The sequence below is a fragment of the Myotis davidii genome, unplaced genomic scaffold, assembly GCF_000327345.1.
Source record: "Myotis davidii unplaced genomic scaffold, ASM32734v1 scaffold1124, whole genome shotgun sequence".
Classification (NCBI taxonomy): domain Eukaryota; kingdom Metazoa; phylum Chordata; class Mammalia; order Chiroptera; family Vespertilionidae; genus Myotis; species Myotis davidii.
In genome coordinates this window covers 704,385-726,976 of record NW_006295384.1, presented here as the reverse complement: position 1 = coordinate 726,976, position 22,592 = coordinate 704,385, and the positions used below count along the sequence as shown (strand labels likewise).

The 22,592-nt window shown below is 42.2% G+C and overlaps 1 protein-coding gene across 5 annotated transcripts in view; it reads right to left on the bottom strand.

Annotated features, from left to right (window-relative positions):
- The window catches only part of PCYT1B (phosphate cytidylyltransferase 1, choline, beta), an 89,032-nt gene extending 66,985 nt beyond the window's left edge, over positions 1 to 22,047 (bottom strand). For 3 of the 5 annotated variants that reach the window (XM_006769998.2, XM_006769999.2, XM_006770000.2), the window contains exon 1: positions 21,709 to 22,047. In XM_006769998.2, coding sequence (XP_006770061.1) covers positions 21,709 to 21,825 — 117 coding nt within the window. In that variant the 5' untranslated portion in view covers positions 21,826 to 22,047. Of the gene's footprint in view, positions 1 to 20,060; positions 20,161 to 21,708 lie in introns of all 5 variants that reach the window. The other 2 variants (XM_015567986.1, XM_006770001.2) reach the window with 2 other exon arrangements.
- Between the last annotated feature and the right edge of the window lie 545 nt (positions 22,048 to 22,592).

Genomic DNA, 22,592 nt, shown 5'->3' with positions numbered 1-22,592 from the left:
CGAGCGCCCCGCACCTCTGCCCTGCTCTCCTGCAGCTTCTGCGGGTCTCAGTGTGTCTTTCCTTCCTTCTAGTTGTAGAGTTTACAGTCAGCCAGGCTTCCTGTGGTTCTGGATGAAGTCCGTGTTGTTTCTCTGAGGTATTAATCAATTGTTGTGAGCGGCATTAACTTCCCGGTGTTTATCTCTGCCGCCATCTTAGTTTCTCCTCCTTTATTCTATAATACTTTATATTAAGACATAATAATAGATAATGTAGCTCCCTATAAAAACAAATTGACTACGAACTTCTAGGACACAGCCCAAATAGGTAAATGGGTTAGCAAGTGGGGTTCTTACATTAATGATTCATTAGCGTTTAATATATGTGCACAGTGAACTGTTTTCACATGAACTAAAATAAATTATTATTTTGGGATATTTTATGTGCTAATCTCAAAGCCTATTAAAGAGATAAGGTGTTGTCATTTTCCAAGAAAAGTGTACTCCAGAGGGTGTGAAATGTGGTAATTAAAGCAGAGCTAAAGAAAGTTGTAAAGCCACAATAGTACTCAAAGATGAAGAAGAAGTTTATATGCACTGTGCATTCTGTTCTTAATTATTGTGGCCTCGAAGTAGGAAAAAGGGGAGAAGCAAAGAGCTGGAAAGCAGAGAGAGTTCATACGTGTGCTTGTATGTGAATGTGTATACATGTACATGTGTTCCTTATGGGCACCTGAGCATCTTTAACAGCAGTTCACATGAAGAAGGTGTGTTTCCTGTTATGTTCAAGGCACTGTACTTGGAATGAGGAGAATACAAACATAAATGAGCCACAGCCTTGCTCTCCATAACACCACCTTCCTGGGTTGAAAGTCAAGGTCTGCATTCACAAAGACCTTGGTTAAGGCCCAGCTACCATCAACCAGCCCTGTGAGCTGATGCAGTAATTTTTCAGTCTGACCACCCTAGAACTATTACTTCTCTGAGCCAGAACAAATCGCTTACAAGGAATTCTATATGGCTCAGGTCTGTCTCCTCCTACAAGGGGCAGACCGACCTCAGGACAACGGGATTATGCTAGCGCCAGAGGCTTCAGAGAGGGGCAGAGACTGGTCCATCCTGGCCTCCAGGCTCTATACCAGCCTGCATGGGACCCAGGCCCCCATCTATTCCTCACCATTTGCCAGAGCTGGGATGGTTCCAGAGACCCTCTGGGGTAGGCATAAAACTGGGGCCCAGTAACATAACAGCTAAACCTTTGAGTGCCTACTCAGTGTCATAAATATCCATTTATATGCTAAGCACTTGAACTATATTAGCTAATTTCATTTGTACCACAACTGGGTGAGGCAGATTCTATCTCCACGGAACTGTCCAGGACCTGTCTTCAAAAGTGACACTAGTGTCAGCAAGAAGCAACAGCAGTGGTAGATGCCTCAGACTCAGTTATCTTTTTGGCTCCCTTTGAACTGAGGACACTTTCAGGATTCTTAGACAATTAGGATGGAGGGGCCTCGAAAAGGAGATACTGGATTTCTTGATAATTAGAGAACAGGGGGCAAAAATTAATTGAAAAAAGAAAAGCATGTGACCATATTTTGACCCAGACTTAGTGAAGTAAGTTAGATGACATACATATAGTTACTGGCAAGCATCAGCTCAGAGTTCAAGTCACCAGATCACATTGTCAAGTGTTTACTAGCACATTCTCTGTGTTTCATATGATCTAGGTCTAGGTTATTTGGAGGATGAATAAACAGAGGAGATAAGTCAGGAAGGAAGGAATGGAATTGGCTTTGGGGCAGCACCCTCAAAGGTGAAGGGTGGCCGTTTTAGAATGGGAGACAGTATTAGTTTGAAAAGGCACATTTAATTTAATTAATATATAATTATTATTTGAGAAAGAAACCCTACCCTATTTAACATATAAGTCAAAGAAATTAAGCCTCTGGGCATGTAGAGATTATCATAGAATAAACTATGGGCCACTAGGAAGCCATATTCCAAATTCAGGGTTGGAGAGACACATGACATTTTTATGTTTGGCAGAAGAGAGTGAGGATTTTAAAGGGTTAAGAAGCCCTGGCCCAGGACCCTGGACCCCACATGTACAGGGGCCTTGCCAGACCACAGACTTGGAGGACTGTAGTATAACTGCTCTCTACCTAATTTAAGATACCCAGTCATTGCATGTGAATATGTTACCTATTTGTCCTGAAAGGTTTGATTATGTAAACGGCACCATAGTAACATATTCCCATCAAGTATTTTAAAGGGGAAGACATTAGATATTTGGCATTTCATTGGCAGAGTGTGTTTAACAGGACATTGTCAAATATTAAAACAAAAGCTTTAGGCACTATATAAAATGTACAATGCAAACATTACCTGAGTACAAAAAATGGTCAGTAGAACCTGTACTTATGCAATGTGCATCATTGACTGACAGCTGGACCAATCAGACAGCAGGCTAATCATCCAATCAGAACTTAGCATTGTCCTGCTGATGGTGATGGCCCACCAGAGAATTGCTTGTTTAAGCTAAGCTATTCTTAACTACAGTGAGCCAATCCAGTCAGATAGTCCTGAGTTCAAATCCTAGCTTCGTTATTTAATATCCATTTGATTTTTTTAATTGGATTTTTAAGAAAATTGTTGGTTCTTAACCCCTGAAATCTGTAATCTCCAGTATCCTCATCTATAAAAGGGGGAATAATAAAATGATCTACCTCATAAAGCTGTTGTGAGGAGTAAATAAAATGATGTCTGTGTGATTAATATCTTCCTTCTGCCTCTCTAGCATCCATTCTCTTTCTACCCTTCTCTACTCTTCTCTGTATGGCTTCCTGTGTGGCCTGCACCAATGGAGTCTGTTGCCTTTCTACTTCCACTTGGGTCAGGTCCATGGAAAGCACGCAAAATGCTGGAGGGTAGGACAAGAGTGAGCTCAGGGTATTTGTCTCCCTGGCTTTCTACCTGCTAAGAGGCTGTATATTGGTTCTGTTCTTTTACTGAAATTCACAGCTTTAGTGAGGGGGCCCCCTTTCTAGAGCACTCTACGAAGTTCTGGTAATCAAAATCTCCCCTTGCCCCTTCATACCCTCTGAGGTTTCCTTAAACCCTGCCCATGCCTTTTAAATAGTCCCCATATTAGACTTCCTTCAAATCTCCTCTTTAGAGTGAGTCCTCTGTGTCTTGACAGGGCCTTGACCGATACACTGTATGTAACAGTATGATGCCAAGCTCAATAAATGTTAACTAGCAAATGTTGAAAAGACATGTTCAAAGTGCAAAGATCAAGTGAATTACCCATCATTAATAATCATAACTATATCAATAATGCCTTCCAGTAGGACAGACGTTTACGACAACAGAACATTTAATCAAGAGATGCATAAGAGACACAAGCAGGACCTCAGAAAGACTCACCTCCGCAGGTAGGCCTTTTGCCTTAGGACTCACCAGAAATTACAAAAAGACATTACAAAATCTAATCCTCAGTCTCATGCTGTTAGGATTGCATTTACCCACCTCTGAACATCATTTTTAAAGCCCAATTTTATTTGGAATCAGAATATTTTAGTCTTTTGAAGAGAGACGGGGAAAAAGCAGATCTTATAGCTGACCATAGGCTAACAATGAACCACTGGGTTCTTAGACATTGTAATATTTATAGCCAGTCTCCCCCAATGACTATAGAAGCACCAAGAAAACAAGGACTTGGTCTGTCCTATTCATTGCTGTAGCCATACTTCCTAGGGCAGTACCTGGCATATAGAAGGTCCTCAATAAACATTTGTTCAATGGGGGGAATTTAAAGTCACTGGAGAGAGGATTATTATTGACAAAGAAAGGAACTGGAGAGAGAATGATTATTGATAAAGATTATACTCAAATAAATACACTTACCAATTTTTCTTATCATCATAATATCTATATATATAAAACCCTAATATGCAAATAGACCAAATGGCAGAACAACGGAACAACCGAACAACCAGTCGCTATGATGTGTGCTGACCACCAGGGGAGGCACGTGAAACATGACGGGTGTCGGCAACAGGCGGCAGAGCACAGAACATGGCAGGCATTGGCCACGGCAGGATGGTGGAGCAGGTGAGCGGGGGCTCCAGACCAAGGTGGGGTACCGGTTGCTGTCATTGGGGCGAGCCTCTGGTGGTTACTGAAAATTCTTTGCTCCCATGTGCTGCAATACTGCCTGGCACTCACACCTGCTGCCAGCACCCGGCTCTAGCCCCGATTGCTCAGCGCTGTCAGCAGGTGCAAGAGCTGGCTGCTGGCCCCAATCAAACCTCAGGGCTTCTCCACCTCCCTCAGCTCCTGAGGGGCGATCAGGGATGGCAGCCACCTCTCACACCCGCTGCCGGTGACAGCCCCACTCGCACCCACTGCCGGCGCCCAGCGCTGATCCCGATCGCTCGGTGCCATCAGCACATGTGAGCAGCAGCTGCTGGCCCTGATTGCCCCTGAGGGCTTCTCCACCTCCCCCTGCTCCTGAGGGGTGATAAGGGCAGCAGCCACCACTCACACCCATTGACGCTCGCACCCACTTACAGTGCTGGACCCACTCGCACCCAGTAATACTTTTTCTGTTTCTTTTCAGGCTTTCTTTTTTTTTTTTTCTTTTCTTTTTTTTTTTCAGGCTTTCTGATATGTTATATATACATATTAACAGCTTTGGAATCGTACTTGCTGGCACCGGCCCCAATCACTCCATGCTGTCAACGGGTGTGAGCGGGGATGGTGCCATCAGCGCATGGGAGCGGCAGCTGTGGGAGCGGGGCTGCTGGCGACAGGGGCCGTGGGGCTATGGTAGGAGGGGCCGGGTGGGGGCGCTGAGGATGCCCCTGTGCCCACTGCAGCCTCATGGCCCACAGTTCCTTTCAAGGTGCACAAATCCATGCACTGGGCCCCTAGTTTATAATAAAAACTAGGGAAAATAAAGAGAAGATAGCAAAATTCAATAAGAATGCCACTTCCTAAATACAGCCATTGTTAATACTTTTTCTGTTTCTTTTCAGGCTTTCTTTTTTTTTTTTTCTTTTCTTTTTTTTTTTCAGGCTTTCTGATATGTTATATATACATATTAACAGCTTTGGAATCGTACTACTGCATAGACCAGTGATGGCGAACCTATGACACGTGTGTCAGAGGTGACACGTGAACTCATTTTTTTGGTTGATTTTTCTTTGTTAAATGGCATTTAAATATATAAAATAAATGTGAAAATATGCATCTTTATTTTACTATGGTTGCAAATATCAAAAAATTTCTATATGTGACATGGCACCAGAGTTAAGTTACGGTTTTTCAAAATGCTGACACTCTGAGTTCAAAAGGTTCACCATTACTGGCATAGACAATTGTTTTCACTCAATATATCATGATTACTTTATCATGTCATTTAAATATTCTTCAGCCTTACCACTTTTTCGACTTAACAGACTATTTTTTGGAGCAGATTCAGGTTCACAGCAAAATGAGAAGAAGATACAGATATTTCCATATAACTCTCACTAATTTTGATAGCTGTAAAAACAGTCCACTGAAAAGAAAAGCCATAATTTATTTAAATATTTATTTGTCGTTTGATATTAAGTTGTTTATGTTTTACTAATATAAATAACATTCTAAACATAATGCTAAACCTCTGACTACTTCCTTAGGATAGACGCCTAAGAGCTGAATTACTTAGATCAGGGGTGTGAACATTTTAAAGATAAATATTTGAAGAACATTTTAACATATATTGGCAAATTACCTTCTACAAAAGCTGCATCATTTATAGTCACATTACAATGTATAAAAGCACCTTTCTTGCTGCCATCTCAGTGGCTTTGAGTATTGTTGTTGTCAATTTTATAGACCAAAAAATGGTATCATGCTGTTTCAATATGCATTATTTTGATTACCAGAAAGATTGAACATTTTCCCCAATGTTTATGAGTCATTTGTGTTTTCTTCTGAGACTAAGCTGTCCTTTGCTCATTTTTCTATTGTTGAGAACAAGTGTTTTGAAGATTGTTAAAAGCAAAACAATAGCACAGTTAAAAAATTATCTTAAATAGCTTTTTTAAAGTGCGTTTTCCAACTTTACCTAGAGTCCCTTCATAAGAAATTCATTTTTTTAAACCAATGTGTGAACACCTGCATCTATGTCAGGTGAGCAGTTACTGCCCTCCAGGGATCAGAATTTTTATTAGGTCCTAGGGATACAGACCTTCTTAAAACACTGACCACCCATAAGTCATAACTCCCTCCTCCCAATGTGGCCACCTTCCAAAGGATTTCAAGTAGCTGGAAGAGTCCCAGTACTATAAATAACACCAGAGTTCATTGATTCTAAAAGCTCCATTTCCCCCCACACTTGAACATCTCTGAGACCTGGGGGAGGGGGGAGCCTTACAAGCAATGCTGTCTTAAAATCAGTGCTGGCAATTTTCTGACATTTAACACCTCTAAAATGGAAGTTCATCTTCTAACTAATGGCATCTTAGATTCATGAAATGCATACATGCTATTAACAATAGAAAAGAATCACCCTTACCTAGAAATAAAACGTTCCAGACCCTAAATCAAGTTTTTCTTCAGCAAAAGGAGTTTGTTTTATAATGAACATCAGTAACAACCTTATATCTTATTCATATCCCATCTCCTTCCCCAAAGGACTTGTGATGACTTCAAAAAAATAAAATCGGTAAACTTAAAATAATAGTTGCAAGATATGGGGGTCAGGGGTGAAATGAGCACACAGAAAGGCCTCTCCCGGTCCTCTACATTTTGGAAAGGTCGGCTGTAGGCTCCCAGCAGTCAAAGCAAAGAGGAAGACAAAGTTAATATTGTCCTTAAGCAAAAAACAAAGCAGCTATTAAGGAGAAGCACAAAATCTCCTGAGGCGAATTTTATAGAAATTCCTCCCATGGTGCCTCCAGCAGGGGCAGGTGGGGTGATGTGTAGTGATGTGCAGTGATACTCAACAACAAATCAAACAACATACTCAACAACAGCCCTGGATAAAGACAATCCTGTTTGTCATGTTTATCTCGGCAGTGCCCTCCACACAAGGCTGAGCCCCAGAACCAAAAAGCAATTCAGTAAAGCATTTCCACAAGGAGCCAAACATGCAGCTTGAAAATGCAGTTCTCTCCCTCACAGCTAGATCCAAGGGCAAGATTTAGAATACCGAGACCAGGGTTTTCTAATGTGGGATAGGCAGACAATCCGTTAGAGAGCAACACTTAGATTTCTTTTTCATGTTAAAAGAATAAGAAAGGAAGCATTACTACCACCTAATCCTAACATACAGATTCAGATGGTGCCCCATCTCTGTCCACATGAAGTCTATGAGGTGTCCTCAAGGAAGAAGGCAAGATGTAAGATAGAGAAGGCGGGCCTGGGTCCCCTGACATTTTCATTTAGTTTTATTCAGCTTATTGCAATATAATGCAGCTCATCTGGACCTGAATAACTACATTTGTAGATGTCTATCTACTTATATTATCTACCAAACCAGTACTCACAAGATCAGCAGGCGGCTTAAAACAGTTCCTGCAATGAAATAGGAAAGCAAAGATAACACAAGAACAGGCGAACACCAGGAATGTGTCAGAGATGACCCTTCTTCAACATAATGTATGAGTTCTGCTTCTGTCACAGTACCAGGCGTGAAAAAAATGACAACCTAATCAGAGCTGACAAGAAACCCTGGCTGGGTAGCTCAATTGGTTAGAATGTATTCCGATATGCCAAGGTGAGGGTTCGATCCCCATATAAGAATCAACCCACGAATGCAGACGTAAGTGGAACAACAAATCAATGTGTGTTTTCTCTCTCTGTGTGTCCCTCTGTGTCTCTCTCTCAGATCAATAAATTAACAAATAAAAAAGACAGTTGAATTGAAAATTACTACAAAGAAGACTATATTTGAAATATCTGCTACCTTTAGCATTACACCTCACCTAGAACATACATTGGACCTTCAGATGTTAGCTAATCATGGCATGAAACTATTGTAATTACTGTAATACTTTAAAAAAAAAACACCCTAAACATGAAGACTAGCCTCTATGGTTTTTCCAGCAAGGTTTCAAGACATGTGGTACTCAATCCCATAGTTCACAAAATACTGTTACATGTAATGATAAATGTGTAGAAGCCTTTTTCGAGTCACGCCACAGTAAAACTGGCTGCTCTAATGTGTAGAAAATTTGATGTCAAGCTAAAATGCATTCCTTTGTCAGCAAATATATTTAGAAGACATATAGAAAATATTGCTGAAGATGGGAAGAAACAAGCATTAGGATAAATTATGCAGTGTGGGAGGCTTGCTACACAGTTGGAAGGAAGCACAGATATTTCTAACATGTCTCAGCTTGAGGTAGTTGCTAGATGCTATTTCAATAATGAACCCTTCTTTTCTGAGCCACCAAAGAAAAGATATTCCAAAGAAGAAAGATTTTCCAAAGAAAGATGGTCCAAAGAAGACTGACTCTGCAAACTAGTTTCTTTAATAAAAACTACTTTACAGAAACACTGTACGTCTAACTACCAGTAAGGTGATTGCTTTGCTCTTGGACCTGGCTCCCCCACCTACTTGAGAAATACCTGTCTTCATGACCTTTCTGCTATTGGCTCTCTAAGTGTCACTCCTAGGAGTTCCATCCTGGAAGACTGTAGATTAATTTAACCAGATCTAGGAATGCTGCCTCCTGATCTGGAACATGTGCTTCTGAAGTATCCTCTTCCACAAAAATCACAGCAGCCTGAATGGAATCAAGTTCTTTTAAAAATACGTTTTATTTAGAGAGATAGAGGAAGGGAGAGAGAGAGAAACATCAATATGAGAATCACCCACCGGCTGTCACCTGCACTCCCCCTATTGAGGACCGAGCCCACAACTGGGGCATGTGCCCTTGACCAGAATCGAACCTGGGACCCTTCAGTTTGCAGTCCAACACTCTATCCACTGAGCCAAACCAGCCAGGGCGGGAAGGTTCTAATAAATAGCTTTAATTACAGCTCTTCTATGTTTCTTCCCTTTACAAACCTGATAGGATGTCTTGGGACCAGCTATTTCCTAGAATTTTCCCTGCAGCAGGAGTATCCTGATCCACTCTTGCTAGCTAACCAATTCCATCCACTTCCTTCTGAGTCTAGAGCAGTGGTTCCCAACCTTTTTTTGGCCACATCCCACCTAAGCATCTCTAAAATCCTGATGCCCCTCCTGTGACATATAATTCTTATTATTTAAAAAGTGAACTCTCTATTCACATGGAGGAAGCCAGTGATATGAAAAAATAGCAAATAAAGCTTCAAAGCATATAATAGAGAACTGAAATACACAAATATGTCACAATATATACTTATATACTGTATATGAGGCCCCTAGAACCATAAGATGCAAAAAATTCACTATTAATAATTCATTCTCAAATTGCCCCCCTTAAAAATCAAATTGCCCCCCTGTGGGGCATGTACCCCATTTGGGAACCACTGGTCTAGACACTGACTTCCAGGCCAGGCCATTGTTAGAAAAAGCCTATAGTCTGGGCACCATGAATTTTAATTCACAGATTACCTGATTAGGGTTTGACTGGTCCTAGAAATAAGGCAAGTTTAGCTCAGGGGCTCACATAAGCTCTCTTTGGGGCTGGATATATTGACCGTTGGAAGGCCTGAGCACATTAAAGCTCTGTTAGTGGCCAAGAGCTTTAATTTTAGGTAGGGCCTGACACCATTCCTTAGTGTTCCCTATCAGCTCACTAGAATTGTTTAGAAATGGGAAATCTGTTGTAGTGTGTGCTCTCTCTCAGTTATTGTGGTCAGAAAGTTTGTACTAGAGTGTAACATACATACAGAAACCTGCACATGTCCTAAGTATGTGGCTCAATGAACTTTCACAGGCTAAACACATACAGCAGCCAGATCAAGTAACCAACCACTGCTAGCCTCCATCTTGTGCTCCTTCCCCTACCCTGACTCCTAACATCATAGATTAGCTTTGCCTACTTTAAAATATTGTATAAAAATGGAACCATGTAGTGTTTATTCTTTTGTATCTGGCTTACTTCATTCAATATTATGGCTGTGAGAGTCATCCATACTTTTTGCACGTGGGTGTACATTCTTCATTCTCATTGCTGTGTAGCATTACATTGGGTGAATATACCACAATTTATCCATTCTACTTCGGCTAGGCATTTGGATAGTTTCCAGTTTGGGGTTATGAATAATGTTGCTAAGAAGATCCTAATATTGATTTCTGTTGGCCATATGTACAAATTTCCTAGGAGTAGAAGCGCTAGGTCAAAAATATTTACTTTGAATTTCTAAATTCACTACAAAGAGCCTGGACATCTGACTTGTTTATACTCCTGGTCCTGAAAGCAGAGAATGTGACATGGGAGAGCTGAATACAATGTTTCTCCAAGTGCATCCAAGCACGTCTGGCTCCTGAGCCACCTGGGAGCTTGAGCAGGTGACTCTTTGCTCACTGATGTCGGAGGACTGTGTGTAGTGGAAGCAGGGGGCTGCAGAAGTCAGACAAACCTAATTTTAAATCCCAGCTTTATTAGATTGTATTCAATCTTTATGGAATTACTGAATTCTTGGCTTCCTTGTTTATAACATGAGGAATAGTAATTCCTATTTCACAGGTCTGCAGGCTACTTTAATGAAGTAACACACATCAGGTATTCAGCACAGTCCCCAACACAGTTTGCACTATAAATAGTTGTTCCAGCCCGGCTGGCGTGGCTAAGTGGTTAAGCGTCAACCTATGAACCAGGAGGTCATGGTTTGATTCCCAGTCAGGGCACATGTCTGGGTTGTGGGCTCAATTCCCCAGTGGGGGGTGTGCAGGAGGCAGTTGATCAATGATTCTCTCTCATCACTGATGTTTCTATCTCTCCCTCTCCCTTCCTCTCTGAAATCAATAATAAAAATCTTTTTTTAAAATATATTTTATTGATTTTTTTACAGAGAGGAAGGGAGGGAGAGAGTTAGAAACATCAATGAGAGAGAAACATCCATCAGTTGCCTCCTGCACACTCCCTACTGGGGATGTGTCCGCAACCAAGGTACATGTTCTTGAGCCGAATCGAACCCAGGACTCTTCAGTCCATAGGCCTACGCTCCATCCACTGAGCCAAACCGGTTACGGCTAAAAAAAAAAAAATCTTTTTGAAAAATAAATAGTTGTTCCATTCCTCCATTTGCCCACAGGAAAAAAAAGTGAAACCTCTAGCCTTGAACCCAGTATAGAACAATTAACCTTATAACTACACAATATGGACATAAAATAGATTTTAGTATTATATGACTGTGCCTCCAGTCAATATCAGGCATACTAGAAGTGAAGCACAGAAGCCTTTGTGTACCAGGAACAGGCTTCCAACATCATTTGGTTGGCAGTAGGCTGTACACATCGTTCATGATGCTTCTATTAACCTATTATTGTTGTTGTTGTTGTTACTTTTCTTAAATGCCAGTTTACATAACCCTCAGCATTCTTTTACATTGATGTCAGGTTCAATTGGCACAGATTACTGAGTGGAAAACAAAAGCGCCAAGTCAAAGACTTTGGCAGGAGGGAGGAGGTTGTATGAAAATGTACCCCGCTCCATGGGCTGGCCCCGTGTGGCCCTGCACATTATTACACAGGCTCTCGCTACCAGGGCTTGCTGCTTTATTTTCTAATCACTGTGTTTTCAAGTGTGCCTTCAAGATTGTTGAGAGCTAAACTGTCTCTTTATCCCCAAGCAGGGTCAGCTTCCCCAGCCTCCCATACAACCTGGTTCATGCTGGGATAAAGAGGAAGGTAGGAATGTTAAAACAATAATGCTATGGTCTGAGGCCAGCAACGGGTAATCAGATCCTAGCAAGGTAGAGGCTGTTACCTGGGAGATTATTGGAAGAAAATAGGCCTAGCTTGCAAGGACTTAGTTTGTTCCTACCTTCCTTGCTTGCTCCTTTTCATCCTGCCCCTGGTGATCAGACAAAATAAATCTTTTTTTCTGTATTTATTTCACTAAGAGGCATTGAGAAGCTTTGTGTGAACACCAGTGAAATATGCCAGTTTCAGGACTATGGCCTGACTCACTGCTGGACTTTAACCCCAAGCTTAGATGGATAGCATCAGTTAGAGAAGGCCCCTGTAGTTCAATGCCATACTGCCATGCCTCAAAGAAAACCCAATACAGACATACCTCACTTGATTGCACTTTACTTTATTGCGCTCCACAGATGTTGGTTTTTTGTTTGTTTGTTTTGTTTTGTTACAAATTGAAGGCAAGACCCTCCACCGGCCAAAAGATTATAATTCACTTTATTGTGATACTTGCTTTATTGCAGTGGTCTAGAACCAAATCTGCCATATCTCCAAGGTATTTTGAACTTCAGTATTATGAAATAGATAGGTTCGGAGGCTAATGCTCATATTAAAAAGAGATTTGACCTAGGTTTCTATGGACAGTAACTAAAGCATTCAACATCTGATTCAGCATACACTCGACCTTTCTGAAGAAGCATCTGAAGAATAAAGCAGAAGACACCAGAGCTGATTTATACAACAGTGTTGTAAAGTTCCAAAGTATTTTGTGATAATGTTATTCACATCTAGCCAATGTGTCTTATCATAAGATAATTCAACCTGTTTTTACCCCAAATGGATAAAGGCAACAGGAGGTAAGGAGTGGGGTAGCTCTGTGTTTTGATAGGAGCATCAGGTGAAACAGAATACACTATGGTAGACAATGTTCTATGGCTATAGAAGCTACATTCACAGTCATGGAACTGGAAAAGAAAATCTATTCAACCCATTGTGGGTGATAGACTTGAGGCTCAGAGAGAAGTAATTTGCTTAAGCCCACATGATAATTCAATGGCAACACTGAGGTTGAAATGAGACTGCAAGCTCCAACAAACAGAGTCCAAGCTGAAGCACAGTTGTCTTGCCAGGCCCCAACCCTTTTGCTGTGGGCCAGTCCAGTTCTCCCTGGACCTCCAGATCTGAATTTGCCTTGACCTTGGGGGTTGGTGTGGAGTCCCAGACGCCATAAAGGAACAGATCCATTTCATTTGATTTTACCGTGTCTCATCAGAAACCACTCAGTCTTTCCACCTTTCCCTCCCTCCCCCTAGCCCAGAGGCCTCTAGAGAGGAAATACCCTGGGACTGGACCCAGCTCCCCACCCAGGCTATCCCATAATTATACTTCTGCACCTGCCAAAAGCAAACCACCTTGACTTTCCCTCCACCTTCACAGAGAAAACAGATACTATCAGATAAGAGAGGCTTTCAACTTTCAGTAGCCTTCTATTTATAAATTATTTCTTACCCAAAACATCCTTGCCAGCTTCCTCATCACACAGTGGGAGAGCTGTCTCTTTTCCTGCCTGACGCCAATTCTTCCCCTTGTGCAGTGGAACCCAACCTCTCCAGCTCTTAGGGGTTATTCCCTTCAACAAACTTCCCCCTCACTTTCACCCTCGCCCACTGGCCCATTCCAACTTATGTGCAAGTTGCTACCATCTTATAAGAACGAGCCAACCAAAAGTTTTGGTATATTGAACGAATGGAAGGAAAGAAGGATGGAGCAAAAGAAGTTAGAAAGGAGAAAAGCTAGCCTCCCTCAACCCTAAGCCCTGATTTAGCCACCTTGGGGGTCCTATACATTCTATATGTTTTCCCCCTCAGTCGACTTCTACTTCCCTGCCTCCTAAAGGCTCCTCAACCTATTGCCATCTGGCTTCTGCTCCCACAACTTCACTGAATATACCTTTATATTAAATAATAAACATTCATCCTTTTATATTGATGACACTATTGACTTCTTTCTAAATCCAAGGGAGACTTTTTATTATCTCATTTGCTCTGTCTGCTGCATTTGGTTCTTTATTTTAATTTTTATTAAATTTATTAAGGAGACATTGATTAATAGATTTATACAGTTTCAAGTGTACATACAATTCTATAATACATCATCTGTATATTGCATTGTGTGTTTACCACCCCAAGTCAAGTCTTCTTCTGTCACTATTTATCGCCCTTTTCCCCTCTTCTACTGCCCTCACCACCCCCCCTTTCCCTCTGGTAATCACCATACTGTTGTCTGTGTCTATGAGTTTTTCTTTGCTTAATCTCTTCACCTTTTTTACCCAGCCTCCCAACACCCCTCCACTCTGACAGCTGTCAGTCCATTCTCTGAGCCTTTTCTATTTTGTTTGGTACTTTACTTTATTCATTAGATACGATTGGACATTCCCTTCATGAAACTTACCCTGCCCTCCCCCGCCCCCACCTCGATCTCTCAAATATTTGAGAAATACCTCTCTGTCTTCTTTTCACAATCCTTTCTCTATTGACCCTTTAAATGGTGTTCTCAGGGTTCCATCCTGGAAAGATTCTGGGATAAAGTAGATTAATTTAACCAGATATCATGTAGAGATAGGCAGATATAAGGAGCCTTCTAATAGTTTTAATTACAGCTCTTCTCTGTTCCCCCTGATAGGATGGCTCAGGGTCAGTTATTTTCCAGAATTACCCTGTAGTAGGATTATCCCGAGGTGCTCTTGCTAACCATTTCTATTCAGTTCCTCTAAGTCCAGAAACTGTCTTGACTCAATTTTGCTCCCATCAATTTCACTACCTCAATTTTCCTTCCCTTCCCTTTCCTCTCCTCCATATCAATGCCTCCCAGATCTACATCTCCAGCTCAGAACTCTCTCTTGAGTTCCAAAGACAAACATTTACTAGACACCGCCAAAGGGAAGTCCCCACGGTATCTCTAACAGAACTCTCACAGACTGCTGTCACCTGATGCTCCCATTTCAGTGATGGCACCCACTCACTGAATCCAGAAAATTGAGTCTTCCTTGATACTGTCCCACCCTCAAACAGCTATCAAATCCTGGGGTTTTTGCCTCCTAATGTCTCTCATATCTATCCAGTTCTCTCCTTCTCTACTGCCACATCCATAACTTCAAACATTCTCATTTAGATTCCTGCAACAGCCTCCTAACTAAAACAGAATAGATAGCATTGAAAATATGAGAGTGCCTAGCTGGTGTGGCTCAATGGTTGAGCATCAACCTATCAACCAGGAGGTCATGGGTTCGATTCCTGGTCAGGGAATAAACCTGGGTTGCAGGCTCACTCCCAGTAGGGGGCATGCAGGAGGCAGTCGATCAATGATTCTCTCTCATCATTGTCGTTTCTATCACTCCCTCCCTTTCCCTTCCTGTCCGAAATCAATAAAAATGTTTTAAAAAGAAAATATGAGTACAAGATATAAAGTAAAGGAAAGTGGGTTTTTTTTAAGTTATGAGTAAATATATGTGTGTACTGTGCAACATACATATATCATTGTGGCTTCTCAGAGCTCATCCTCCACAGACCTGGCCAGGTGTCTGAGGTCCCTCTAAGGCAGCGGTTCTCAACCTGTGGGTCGCGACTCCTTTGGCGGTCAAACGACCCTTTCACAGGGATCGCCTAAGACCATCCTGCATATCAGATATTTACATTATGATTCACAACAGTAGCAACATTACAGTTATGAAGTAGCAACGAAAATAATTTTATGGTTGGGTCACAACATGAGGAACTGTATTTAAAGGGCCAGAAGGTTGAGAACCACTGCTCTAAGGCCACATGTGGCTGCTGCACACTTGAAATTGGCTAGCCTAAATTGAGAGGTGTTGCAAGTATAATGTACACTGGATTTCAGATTTAACATGAAGAAAAGAATATAAAATACCTTTATATTAAATAATAAACGTTAATCCATTTATATTGATGACATGTTGAAATACTAATATTTTGGATACATCAGGTTAAAGAAGTCAAACTTACAAAAAAAGCTCTCAAGGGATTTCAGCATCCTGGCATGCTTCCACATCCCGAACTACTGCCTTCTGTTCAATGGAAATGATCTTCAAGGTCAGGGGTTGTGGATTACTTCTTTCATTTCTCTCCACAGCACCTGGTGCATTGCTGTACATTTCTCTCCACAGCACCTGGTGCATTGCTGTACATGGAAGCTGATAACCAACTGGCTAACTGGGGATCCTGTTGGTGGGGGACTGAGTTTTCTCTCAGTTATCATCCAAAGCTCTGCATCACTAAATACTTTAATTCCGTAGTGGGGGCTCAATCAATGAGGGCTGAGTTCAACCGGATCACCCCCTGCCTGAATGAGGACACACGCACCCTGTTCATTTCCATATGCTCAGACACCAAAATAAAACAAAGAACCTGCCTATCTTCTTACATTTGATTTTGATTCATTTGTTCCATAAGGAGTTCAGCATTCAGCAAATGGTGGGTTGGAGGGGTAGTGAAAGAACACATTTAAAATGGAAGAAACGAATTCATTGATTCCATGCTCAGTATGCCTGACTATGATCAACCTGCAAGAAATGAATGTTGCATTTGAACTGAGAGCAGCAGGAAAATGTCTAATAATAACCTTGGGCAGAATTCCAGTAGACCACAGTAAATGCCCAAGGAAGCCCATGTTTGTTTACTTTCACTAACACAGCACATTAAGTGCCCGCTTTTAAAATGCATGCTGCTCTAAGTGCCTACATAGATGGTGATACCTAGTAAAGGAAGCCACTGATGTCTCTGGAAATCCAGCATCTTTTGGTGCACCAGCCGGTGAGCATCCTATCTCTCAGCTGACATAATGCACCTTCTGCAAGACAGCAGTCTTTTGGCCCTGCTCCCCTTTGAAGTAAAACCTGAAATGAACTCCTTCTAAAGTGGCATATTGAACCAGCCCAATTTTATTTCCCAAGCCTTCTCAGTTGATTCGTGGCACATCCATCTTCATGGAAGTGACTACTGCTGGCTAGAATTACAACTTCCTTCTGATAGCAGAATGTACTCCTACAAGAACTTGAGCAAGGTTGTTAACCAAATCCTTCAGCAGACAGCTTTCAGGGTGGCTGGGCCTTGTTAGAAAGGGTTAGTGGAACGCCTGCTGGGCCCACAGGATTTGTCTAGGCAAAATCTGAAGGTTGAGGACATAAGAGGACACAGTCCTTGCCCACAGGGAGTCCTCATCCCGCAGGAATTAGATCTACAAGGAGGGCTGTTACATCATATCGCCCGAGGCTACTCAGTGTTTCTTCTTGACAGTCAAAGTTTTGAGTCACCTTGCATCGTGTTCAAGCAAGAAAATAACAAATAACAGAAATCTAATCAAAGATCAAGAATAAACACTGTAGTAATGGAAAGAAGAAACATCTCAAACCCATGCAGCATAGTAAAGTAGCCAGTGCAATAAGATTACATTCCTAAAATATAAGCTCTATCTTAAAACCTAGGTCATGTTCTGTTCTTTCTTAATTTCTTGTTAATATTTTTTAAATATTATTATTTTTTCTTTATTCTTATTGTTGACACTGTTACAGATATCCCCATCCCCCCCTTTGCCTGCCTCTACCCTGCTCCCTCCCTTCCTTCTGGCCATCACCAACCACACTGTTGTCTGTGCCTAATTTCTTTATCAGTGTTATTTAATTCTACTTACTCCTCTCCTTTCTTATACTTTCTCCCAACGAAAAATAAGGCAGGGTGGAAAGACTACAGGTATACCTTTCAGAAAAAAAAATTTCCCCTTGAACACGATTCCACCGTATCCTCAATATCCCTATCAATTTGCGTCTTACAAGGATCTAAAATATAGATTGCTTTAAAATCCCCTTTATTTAGGTATGCCAACTTCCTGTTGCATTTCCTTAAAGAACTGTGCCAGGCTGTGTATTAGAGACCAGAGATACAGTGATGACAAGGCAGGTTTCTAGTCAACATCCCTCTGGCAAACTTTGACTCGCTCTCAAGGAGTTCACTACTCTCCTTTCTGTCCCCACTGCACCCGGTAACACAACTCTTAGCACGCTGTGCCCTTATCAACCTGTATGGAAACTATCTGTTTATGTTTCAGTCTCTTCTCGAATCTCTAGATCACAAAGTACTTGAGGACTCAGAGCTTAGCACGTAGTGGGGGCTCAATCAAAGGGCTGAGTTCAACTGGATCACAAAAGACAACCTTCACTGTAAATAATATAGAGGCAAACACATAGACACGAACACTGTACACACCTTCTCTAGTGCCATGCTAAATAGAGAGCCCAATTCATGACCCAAAAAAGGCATTTTACACGATTGCTGAGATTTATTTTATTTTTTTTAAATATATATTTTACTGATGTTTTTACAGAGAGGAAGGGAGACGGATAGAGAGTTAGAAACATCGATGAGAGAGAAACATTGATCAGCTGCCTACTGTACACTCCCCACTGGGGATGTGCCCGCAACCAAGGTACATGCCCCTGGCCGAAATCGAACCTGGGCCCTTTCAGTCCGCAGGCCAATGCTCTATCCACTAAGCCAAACCCGTTAGGGGCAAATTGTTGAGATTTAAATAAAATCTGTATTTACAGACAATAACATTTGGTGACATAAGTTCACATTCTGGAACCTGTAGTAAAGCTTTATAGCCCTTATATACTCAGAAATTTCCTTTTCCATTATTTCCAGGTAAAATTAGAGTTTGGGGAGCCAGTGTGTGCATCAGCTAATACAATGACAACCACTCTGCCCTAGCCAGTTTGGCTCAGTGGATAGAGCATCGGCCGGAGAACTGAAAGGCCCCGGGTTTGATTCTGGTCAAAGACACATGCCTTGGTCACAGGCTCGATCCCTGGCCCTGGTTGGGGCCCGTGCAGGAGGCAACCAATCGATGTGTCTCTCTCACATCGATGTTTCTCTCTGTGTGTGTCTCCTCTTCCCTTCCACTCTTTCTAAAAATATGGAAAAAATCCATTCTCTCTAAAAATCAATGGAAAAAAATGTCTTTGGGTGAAGATTAACCAAAAAAAAAAAAGTTAAAAAAGCACATGACAACCACTTTCATAATTGCTACTTTAAAAAAGAATGTTTTATTATTGAGTCCTGTTTTCTCTAAACGGTATGAATTCAAGTTTGGTGACAAGTGGGAGAAGGAGCCTGTCTACTGCAGGCGAATCTCTCAAGTCTTTCATGCACTTTCCAAAGTTGCGCAGCAGCCACACCTTGCCGCCACTGTGGCGGCAGGGGCCCATGTGTAATTTTGGACAAATGTGCTTGGGTGCTGGGAAAAACCCAGAATTTATATAATTTGAAATGCGACAACATCAGCAAAGCTAAAGATCAACAGAAACTACTAAAACCTTCCAGAGAAATGCAAGTTTAGCATTTTCACTTGCCATTTATTCACTTCAGGAGCAAACTTTGTTATTAAGTAGTTCACACGTGCCTGCATCCTTAAAGTAAAATCCTTAGCAAAGGAAAGTTGGGCTCTGAAGTGTAAATCAAAATTTAGATATACCCGTACAGTGATCAAAGTTTGCTGATCAGAGAAAAGGCGCTTCGAAGAATTGAGTGCAATGGTTTACAAGTTGGTTGCAGTCCCTATTTAAACAGAGCCCGTTTTCAGCAGATCATGATAATGATGGACAACATAGAACATTTTTATCAAAAGTAGAACAAAGCAGCCCTAGCCGGTTTGGGTCAGTGGATAGAGCATCAGCCTGCAGACCAAAGGGTCCCTGGTTTGAATCCGGTCAAGGGCCCGTACCTCGGTTGCAGGCTCCTCCCCGGCCAGGGCCCTAGAAGGGGCTTGTGCAAGAGGCAACCAATTGATGTGTTTCTCTCACATCAATATTTCTCTTTGTCTTTCCCTCTCTCTCTCTCTCTCTCTCTTCCATTCTCTCTAAAAATCAATGGACAAATATATTCGGGTGAGGATTAAAAAAAGAAACAGAACAAAGCAGTCACTTTAACAGTGGAACTGTTGTATATTTAATAGATAAAAGGATAAAAATGTCACACACACACACACACACACACACACACACACACTTTAAGCCAGAACTGCCAAAAAGATGGGAAGGGGATGTTTCTCACCTAAGTGTGTGTTGCAGGGGGGGAATCTTCCACTTTGCAGGGGTAGAGCTCTGGGTTCAAATCCCAGATCTACCCCTTTGAAGCAATGTGACTTTGGGGAAGTCACTTACCCTCTCTGAACCTCAGTTTCCTCATTTCTAAAGCAGCAGGGAGATGGAAGCATAACATTGCCAGCTTTGCATGATTCTTGGGAGTTAACTCCAGGCTGAGCTGTTACAAGTGAAAGTGAAAAGTACTTGAACTTGCTTCCTTCCCTTGATTTCCTCTGCCCACCCTCACAGGCAGAAGCAAGCAAGGGAAAGAATCGCTAAAAGGCAAAAAGGGAAGGAAAAGAAGTTGGCACAAGAGACTCAACCGATACACAAACTGGAACTGGATGCTGCCTTTCTCTCGCCTGCCCTTTACCTACCTGTCAGCAAGTCTGATGCAAATTGGAACACTGGGTTTAACTTTTAAAAACATTTTGGGTGACACGTTTTTAGTGGTCAGTTTTTTCTATGCTAAAACATGAGATATTTAGTAGCTCAAAGGAAGTCCTTATTGGGATGGTTTGTATCTTTTGAGAACATAGGTAAAACGTTTATGTATGACATTCAATAAGTGGCTTAAAGTGCTGGGGAGCAGTTAATATCAAATTGCCTTAACAAAATATATTTTTGAAAAAACAGAAGCACAGTGAACAAAAGCCCACGGGGCTCTATATAACTTCCTTTGTTTTCATGTATTAGGAAGTTGTCCTAAGCCCGCCTTTGAATCCTTATGAACCCTTATGAAGAAATAACAGTTTCATGATGGGCTGGCTTTGGAATCTGTGAGCCCCCATTGGGGTAGTTCACGGAAAATACTACATCACAAAATCCTTAAAAAACAATAAAAAAAAACCCCACCTCTTCCCAGGGTCAAACTCCACAGCCAATCAAAATATTGCACCCTTTAACTTGAGGGAAATGCTAGAGAGAAAATATAGCTCTAAACAGTGTATGGCTTGGATCTGAGGGTTCAAAGAGAGGTCTCCCCAAGTTCCACAAGACTCCAGGCCACTGAAAACCCGCTACCCATTTGTTGTTTTTGATTCAGTTAATGAGAAGGAAGGAAGCGCTAAGTGCCCCATTTGCACTTATTAAAGGCATGCAGCCCCTTGCTAAGTAAATGCAGCTCCCCCAGGTTCCCATACCTGAAGAGAAACCCTGACAGCAGACCCGGAAATGCTTGCAATTCATTTAAGATACACGTTATTTCTAAATACATCATCGAGGGACTCTTTTGCTTATTTTGACATGTTCAAGCAAATGGGGAAGTTTGCTTCCATGTCGTTTTCATTTTTACCAAACTGGCATTAGGCACCAACATTAGTTGAAGACCGAATCATTCCTTACCTAGGACTGAGAACTTAACGGACTCGTCCCAAGCTTTGCGAAAAGAATACCATTTTGTAAATTGCACTGTGGCTTTTTTTTTTTTTATCTTCAGACGAGAACACACTTAAAAGGAAAAAGGCCATTCCCTCCTCCCAAGCACAAAAACACAGCAGAGCTCAAGCAGCCCGTTTCCTACCCAGCCGGTACAAAAATGCTTTGTAAGCGGAGAGCAGCGCCGGGTAGAGAAGCTAAATATAAACAGCTGAGAAGGATTAGGCGGTAGCTCCATTCTCATTTACATGAAAATCCTCAGCATCTTTTTCCTCGCTGGCTGCAGGCGCATAAGGAATTCTTTTGTGCCATAGCCACGCATACATTTGCATCCTTTGTCTTTACTTACCAGTCGAGGCTGTGGGCATGTGTGCTCTATTTCCTCCATGGTTTCTGAGGGAGGCTCATTGGAAAGGGATTTTGGGATACCTGTTTCTGACTCAGCATCAGTGGTAAGTACTGGCATGGCCAGTGAATGCTCCCTCCAAGCTCTACACCCCGTCAGTCTCCTCCCAGGCAGAGAATGTTTTCTTTCTCAGGTATTTTTCTCTTCCTTACCCATCCCCCTTCTTCATCACTTCTTTCTGTCTATCCTGGGGGTAGTAAAGAGGTTACCCCCCACCCCCGCCCCTTTCGTTCTGGGAGAAGCCGAGAGGCAAGGCCTCAGTTTATCACTAGAACAAGCAGATGGCACTGGAGCTGCGGTGCGGGATACAGTACCCTATTTGCATGGAGCGCGCTGATTGGCTACTGTCATCATAGTACCACTCCGCTAGGGAGCGGCCGCGCCCATTGGTGGCCTGCCGTGCCCACGGGGCCGAACTTGCCGCTTTTGTTTCTTTTCTTTAATTCAGTTGCAAAGGTCTCAGTCCACTGGGGAAAGGGACCCGGGCTGCATTACCCAGATAAGATAAAAAACGCTTCCGGAGGCGGGGACAGGATGCCCCAAGAAAGAACACTGTAGACCTCTGCTAAAAAAGAACCATGTCCCTGGCGCGTTTGACGTGGTCCAGTCAGAAATTTGCCCAACAGGAGTCACTGTGAAGACAAAGCCACTTTTGAGCCCAAACTCCCTGTGCCCGCAATTGTCCGCTAACCCCGGAGGGCTTCCCAGGGCATTTATTGTGAGCACCTGAGTGTTCACCCCTTGACTGCAACAAGAGCAGGACAGATCCCCTGAGGCCTGGCTTCGCCTCCTGGAACCTAGCCCTGGGGGGGGGGGCGGGGGGGGGG